The 7,949-nt window shown below is 43.6% G+C and overlaps 1 protein-coding gene across 1 annotated transcript; it reads left to right on the forward strand.

Moving 5' to 3' along the window:
• The first annotated feature begins 2,305 nt into the window (after window positions 1-2,305).
• Window positions 2,306-7,949, forward strand: LOC134547707 (nuclear receptor subfamily 0 group B member 2-like). The gene is made up of 2 exons (XM_063391844.1): window positions 2,306-2,934; window positions 7,638-7,949. The coding sequence occupies exons 1-2, from the start codon at window positions 2,328-2,330 to the stop codon at window positions 7,889-7,891; spliced, it is 861 nt and encodes a 286-aa protein (XP_063247914.1). The 5' UTR covers window positions 2,306-2,327; the 3' UTR covers window positions 7,892-7,949.

Below are 7,949 nucleotides of genomic sequence, written 5' to 3' on the forward strand. Positions count from 1 at the left end.
ATTATATGCTTCCTTAACATTGCAAAGTACGAAGCATTGCTACTGTAGCATCAAGACTTAGATACTTTATATCTAGGTGCATGTGGCTGCAACCATTCTAAAGGTAAGATTTAGAAAGAAAAATTAACTGTTGCCTAATTTATGAGTACAGAGCTAAATTCGGCTGCTGGTCTTCTACCTTTGATAAAATCATGCCATGCAGAAAGTTCATTTTGAATCACGACAACCAGGATCAGTTTCACCTGCAATTCAATGTTGACTCATAATTCTAAGTAATCATTTCCTCAGGAAAGCTGATAATGCATAATGCATCCCAGGCAGTCACACTGATACAGTGACCTTTACTCTTATTTTTGGTAAATAGTCATAAAGTTATTATATAACTATATATATACACACCAGGAATTTCTGATAGAAAGAAATATAATTTGCTTCTGCCTCTGAGGTCTATACAGAACCAAAGGAAATAAATGATGACAAATAGAAATGGTATCCAATTGCTGACACCAGGGCTCTGCATATGACTGGTGCAGACTAAAGAAGGAAAAAAGAGTAGGAAAAGAACCGATTTAACCTGAGGTATAATTTTCATAAGCACAGTTAATAGGAGCTGTGAAATAGTGACGTGAACCAAGAGAATGAAATGGTTAACCACGAGGTGTTGCTCTTGGAGCACAGGAGCTGGGTTCCTCAGAACTCTGCTGCCTAGATTACTGAAACACCACCATGCTCACCAGCAGTGAGGAGACAGAACTCCTTTTCACAAGCAAACACCTTGCAAGAAAGATTTAAGAAGCTCAGTCTCTCTTTCTAGTATGGCCATTAGCCAATCAGTGTAATTCATGCTGAACCTCAGATGGCAATGGCCCTGTAACTGGAGTTCATTCCATTGAACCTCAGCCCAGTTTGAATTTTACATCATGAATAAGAAGGATGGGACTTTCTGGGGACTACTCTGATGCTGTGCCATTTACATAACTTACAAAGATCTTTGATATCCCAGCAATGGACAGCAACAGGGAGCTGTTAAATGAATGGAGAGGTGGACAAGCAAATACCACCAGGTATTCAGGGCTGTGTGTGCCTTGAACCTCCACAGCAGTTAGTAGTAGCTGCACCTGAGCAGCACTACACTCCTAAATTTCTCAACTTTGGAGCAGTCATCTCTTCCTCCACTTTTTGCCTCCTCAGAAGGGGAACATTTTACAACATAAATATCATGAAGAGGTAAATAAATGTAATTTTTAAAATGGCCCAGCATGGAAAAAAACCCAACAAAACCAGTGTAGCAAAACACAAATTTGCAGTTATGCATCTGATGGTGGGGAAGGCCTTTACATGACAAAGGCTTGAAGATTTGGCAGATGAAGACCTTCAAGCTGTTGTTTTTAATGCTCAATTTTTGCTAAGACATGCTAAGAGACGGTAGAAATGCATAAAGATCATGCTTGATGAAAAAAACTTAGTACCTTTTCCCCTGTATATAAGAGCAAGCAAGAGAGTGTGAAGTAACAAAAATTTGAAGTATCAGTGTCTTCTTAAGGCTGAGTTCCTTTCATTCCTGCTACCTAGTGTTCCCTGATGGTTGACTGAAGAGTCCTGACAACTCAATCATTCACCTCCTGAGCCACTACAAAAGTTCACATGTACAGTAGTATGAATTGCCATTTTTTCTTCATCAGTTTCTATGGGGAAAATTTAATTACACAGCCTCTCTGGGAGAAATATTCTGAAGGAGGAAACTGTACTGGATGTCTTGTGTCATTTTGTTCTACATCAAGGCCCAGATTCCCAGGCTGCTCAGGGAAGTGGTAGAGTCACCATTCCTGGAGGCACTTAAAAGCATGTAAATGTGGCACTTGAGGACATGGATTAGTGGTGGACTTGGCAGTGCTGGGCTAATGGCTGGACTTGATCTGAAAGGTCTTTTCCAACCTAATCAATTCTATGACTCTAAGCCCTCACATTCTGTGTTTGAAGTTATCATTTGTGAAATGCAAGAGAAAACACTGTCATGAGCTCCAACAGATGACCTTCCCTGAAGTTTCTCTCAAATCTCACAGAAGTATGAGGTAATTCTGAAACACAGATTTCTATCCCCAGGACTGGCACATGCCACCCACTTCCCTGGGGCTACAGCAGCCCAGGGACACCAGCAGCCTGCAGCCACACCTCATTCAAAACACACTGGTGCAAATAAAGTTCAAGGTAACCTTATGGATTAGGGTCATATGACGTTTCAGCACCTGCCCATGTGTATATAACCACACAATGCCTCCCTGTGTGGCAGGAATGCCCTCCCCTGCTGCTGACACATAGCTCCAGACATGGTGTTTCCTGCCACAGGGAACTCTGCCTCCATGGCCACCAAGATCCCAGCTGAGAAATGTGGGAAATGCCAGTGTGAGATACACCATTCTAAAAGCATCCTGTACCAGATCCTTCACAAAGAGCACGCAAGTGAGACCAAGTGGCACCAGCAGCATTGCAGTCCCCACTGCTCCACAAGAAGCAAAGACTGCCCTTGTTTGGACAGGAGAAGAGTTGTCCTGAGAACACCAGAAGCCACATGCAGAAGAGCTTCTGAAGTGCTGTTGAAGACTTCAACTTTTATTAGAAACGTACCTTCTTTTTATCACATGCCTTGGGAGGATCAATTTGTACTCATACAACAGAACTGGGCCCCTCTTTTTGTTCTGGGCATGGCACAAGAAGGCATGGATTTTGACCTGAGAGAGATTCCAGCCACCAGTTTATTGAAAAAAATCCTCCTCAATCAATCTTCAGCAGCTATGAATGAACTGGGCAGCTCATCATCAGGAGCATCTTTACCAGAAGTTCAGAAGATGAAGAATTTATTGTGGAAATTCTGGGACCTGGACATAAGTGCAAAAGAATATGCCTATCTTAAAGGAATTATTCTTTTTAATTCTGGTAAGTCCTCCCAGAAATTACACAAATGATTATGTATCTAGAAAGATATTTGATATTTTTATTTATGTATAGACAAATGTTTAGTTTTACTCTTTTCTATGAATATAGTTAAATGTTCTCAAAAACCTATATTCCATGATTTAACAGTTTTTCTCCCTTATGTGGTTTATTTTAGTTCCTCGGATATGTGCAGTAGGTCACCCACTGTAAGCCAGAACAACCTCCATTAGACAAATTTTAAGTCATAAAGAATTAAGTGTGTAACTTCAAACCGACTGCCAGTTCAAAGGTAACACAACAGCCTCACCCTCACATCACAGCAAAGGAGAGATAGTACATGGGTATGTGATGTGAGCTTTAGAAGTATTTTAACAAAGGCTTCCTCAGCAACAAGAACACTGGAGAAGATAACCATCTGATTTTCATCAGGGAGGCAAAAGGATGCTGTGTTGAGGTTACACAGCTTTTATGTGTTTATATCCTTTATTTATGTAATTTAGTATCTCTGCATTCAAAGCCTGGGACAGCAGTCACAGAGCAAACTAAGATTGCTGATTGCATCCTCTCACTTCTGATGCCAAATTCAGGCTCCTTAGGAAGGAAGGTTGCCTCGGTCAGCACCATGGAGTGCATGACTCATTCAAAGCTGAGCTCTAAGTACACTAAAGTAAATGGAAAGACTTATTGACTCCAGCCTGCTCTGGCTCACATCCCCAGCTCCTTCCACAGCAATCACTGCTGTTGGCTGCGCTGTCAGCAGAGTGCTGTACTTGGGACTGCACCAAAAGGATACTTGAATGCTTCAGTTCTTCCATTATATGTCTTGTGGTGGATGGTTTATAGGCTGCTCAAAGGCTGTGTGACTTTATGTTTGTTTCCAATGGGATTCAAATTCTGATTCTTGAGATGTAATGTCATCCAGATGCGCTTGGTATTGCCTTGAATGTCTATACCACAGCATCAAACCAGAAGAGTTCGTTTCAGTGCAAGCTTTTTTCATAATAAAATCAGGCTAAAAGAGACTACTGGTTATATCCAGGAGGATGATAAGGAGAGAAAGGCCTCAGCAGCTTGCACAGTTTAACTAGCTGGCATTTTTATTGTTTCTGTGGGTAAAATGCAATTTTCACTTAAGGACAAAGTAGCAGAAGCAGGGTTATGTTCTGGATTTGTGCCTTCTAAGGCCTGCTGCTTCCCCAGGGTGCTGTATGAGAGAGCCAACTGCCCTTGATGCTGTCTGCAGATACATCCCACAGTTGCAGGAATGACACTCAGCTCTTAGGTGGGATGACCCTATTCTCTGGAATATTTTTCCATAAGCTGCAGAAGGCAGCCTGGGGAACATCAGTTAAGCTTAGCTTCAGTTAAGCCTCCATATGAAACAAGTCACCTTAATGACTTGTTAAAACCCTTAATGTTTTACTTCTGTTGGGACTGTTGCGGCAGCCCTCTTATTAGAGGGTAAAAATGAGCCCAGGCACAGACTTCTTGTTAAACACAGCATAGAAAAGGTCCTGGTTTATTCCTCTTCATGGCTTAGTCACCTTAACTCCAACCATTCACTGACTCTGGTTGCAGCAAGCTCCCACTGTAGCTTCCCTTGCAGCCTCTGGCTGCTGGTTATTTCCTGCTAAACTGTGACTGCAGGTATCAGTTTGCAGACTCTGACTGCAGGCTTTTACCCAGCTAGACTGTGACTGCAGGTTCCAACAACAGGCTCAAACTGCAGACCCAGGCTGACCTCACAGCAGGGATTCTCTCTCCCCAGGATCCTGCTTCATGATTCTGTCCTTCATGCTCCTCAAGGTCCCTCCTCCATGATGATCCTCCCCTTACCAGCTAACCCCCTCTTTCATCTCAGTCATCCTTATTGGACGTAGCTGTTACTCATCAGGGGTGAGGCTGAATTGGTAAATTAACACAGCTGTTACTTATCAGGGGTGAGGTCACCTGTATTCCCTTCTCCTACAGGACCACAAAAACTGACTGAGGCAATGGGCAAGAGCCAGGTCCAGAGCAGTCCAGAGCTGGGTTGTAAGCTGGAGTTCAACAGGACATCCAGGCATGCAGCTGTAACTGCCATTGCTTGGATAAAGAAGCATGACAACTATGCAAAGCTTTGCTTGTATCCTGAGTGATCTCTTGTGGCACAGACATTGTGCTTACTATCATTAGAAAAATCCCTTGGGCAAGAGAGTTTGGCAAGAGGAAAAAGCATTTGGCAAGAGGCAGCATGATGGAGTGTAGGTGCCCCTACTAGAATCATTGAATGGTTTGGGATGGAAGGGACCCTAAAGATCATCTAGTCCAACCCCCCTGCTGTTGGGAGGGACACCTTCCATTAGACCAGGTTCCTCCAAGCCCCATCCACCCTGGCCTTCTGGCCAACTTCTGGGGCTGTGGCATTCACAACTTCTCTGGGCAAGCTGTTCCAACACCTCACCACTCTCACAGTAAAGGATTTCTGCCCACACATCTGACCTAAGCCTAGCTACCCTCTTTCAGTTCAAGGCCATTCCCCCTTCTCCTGTCATTACAAGCCCCTGTAAAAAATCCCTGTTCAGCTTTCTTATAAAGCCCCTTTAGGTACTGGAAGGTTGCTCTAAGCTTTTCCAAAGCTCTTTTCCGAAGCTTTTGCTTCTCCAGGCCGAACAACCCCAACTCTGTTAGCCTATATTCAAAGGAGAGGTGCTCCAGCCCTCTGATAATCTTCAGGGCCCTCCTCTGCAGTCAGTCCAGCAGGTCCACGTCCTTCTTATGCTGCGGGCCCCAGAGCTGGAAATGACAACAGAATCTGGGCAGCACCTCTTTGTGGGAGGCTCTGGCTGGGTTGACCACATCTGGGCCAGCAAGAACTAGTAAAGAAGAAATTGTGCACCAGCCCTTCAGGAGAAACTGGCACCTTGCATCAACAGAATCCAGACTCTCCAGAACATATTGGCATCCCCACTCTGCCCAGGGGAGCTTTGGCTGGGTGGCTTCGGAGCTGTCTCAGTATCTGTGGGTGAAGGCTCCAGCTGCAAGGCCTTGTCTGCTTGCACACAGGCACTAAGTCAAAGGAAGGAGCAGATAGGACTGTTCTGCCACATAGGAACAGCACAGAGTGAGGTGAAAACATTTTTGAGTTTTTGACAGTTTTCTGAAGAGCAATTGGGACTGCACAGTGAAGAGATGGAAACAGTGGAAAACGGTGCTGTTATTATATCAATGCCATACATTTGCATATTTATGTGTGCGTATATATTCAAAAACTCCATCAAGGCTGTGATAGGGCTTCTGTTAAAAAAAGCTACTCTTAAGAGGTTTACAGTTCAGCTGGAAACATGTGTTTGACTGAATATTATTACAACAGATCTCAGAACAAGAAGTGTCTCATTACATGTAAATTAAAACCAGTGTTTGGTTACATAGAAAAGAAGACCAAATGGGGAAATTAAGCATATTTGAAAAGATATAAACTATTGCAACTTCATCCTGAATCCACAAAATCCTAACAATTTCCTTTCCATGAAAATCTAACATCTGGAATCATCCTCACAGCTTGCAGCTGCTGGTAATCCTGGGGGAGATGATGAGTTTTCCAAACTCCTAATTTCTGGCTAGCCTGGTTGCAGGTTTGGCCAGGGCTTCTTCTCCTCTGGCAGAGATGTCTAAGAAGAGGAGAGCTGCTGAAGGCTGACAGTAGTCAGCCAGTTACAAACTGAAGGAAACCAAACCAGGTTGGTTTTGCCCTGGTACAGGGCACTAGGTAAGAATGCTGAACGCCTCACACTGCAATGAATGATCCTGTGTGAAACACACCTGGTGTGAGCTGTCCCGATTCTGTTCCAGGGAGGTATGGAGTCAGTCACTGTAAAAGATGCCAAATAGCATCTTCTACCCTCTGTTCAGACTGCAGCAATTCTAGGAGAGAAAATATATCCTTAGAGAGTGAAGACGTGAGGACACAGGTTTTTGTGAGCTACCTGACAAGGCAATCCCTCAAGAGGCAAAGGATGAACACAGGGTGTCCTCAGCACTGAGTTCTGGCACTCACGAACACCCTCAGTGTGCCAGCAGGTCACATGCTATGGGAGACAAGTGATTAGGCTCAAGACCATGACTCCATAGGGCAAAGACCTCTCCTTCAGGCACTCCTCTTGCTGAGGCACTCCTCTTGCTCTTTTTAGACTGTAAATGAAAATACCTAGATAGTATGGTGAACCACAGTGCCCCAGCTTAGTCTAGTAAGCAGAGGCAACAATAGGCTGCAGATGGGGCTGGGTGTACCGTAAACCTACGTCTTCAGGCTGCGAGGCTGCTTGCTGCTCCAAACCATCTTCTCCATCTCCTGATGTTACCTAGGTAGGGTAGATTAGAGCTGGAATATTTCCATCTGCCCAGGCTACTATCTCAGCATCATTTGGTGGTAGACAACACTACAAAACTTCTTCATCTGTACTGAGTCAAAATTACCTGCTGTTACCGTTTCAAAGCTGGATTTTAATGTAATGGGCTAGATTGGAATGTGCTTACAATGCTGCCCAGTGCTCATTCAAATTACTGAGCTACACATACCTTCTTTTTCCAAAAAGTATGTTTAGAAAATGTTTATTTTTTTTCTATAGAGAAATAGTGCTATAAGCCAGAAATCCAGACACCCATCATTACAAAGGGCAGAAATGTTTACTTAGGATTTGTTATTTTACTTTTTGTTTTGACAGAATGTTGTGTCCTGAAATGTCTCCCTTATGTACAGTCACTGCAGCAGGAAGCTCAGAAAGCCCTGATGGAGTTTATCTCAACAATGTTCCATGGAAGACTCAGCAGGTTTGCTTTGATTCTTCAGCTAATCACATCTCTTCGAGACATTGATGCAGATGCTATTGAAGAGCTCTTCTTCAGGCCCATCCTAGGAGAGGCCACCCTAAATGTACTACTTATAGAAACCCTACATATCAAGCCAGACTGGCTTTGAAAACAAATGACATCTGAGTGCTAAAATATTTCATTTTGAAGAGATGAGAGAATGTTAT

This window comes from Prinia subflava, chromosome 2, assembly GCF_021018805.1.
Source record: "Prinia subflava isolate CZ2003 ecotype Zambia chromosome 2, Cam_Psub_1.2, whole genome shotgun sequence".
Lineage (NCBI taxonomy): Eukaryota > Metazoa > Chordata > Aves > Passeriformes > Cisticolidae > Prinia > Prinia subflava.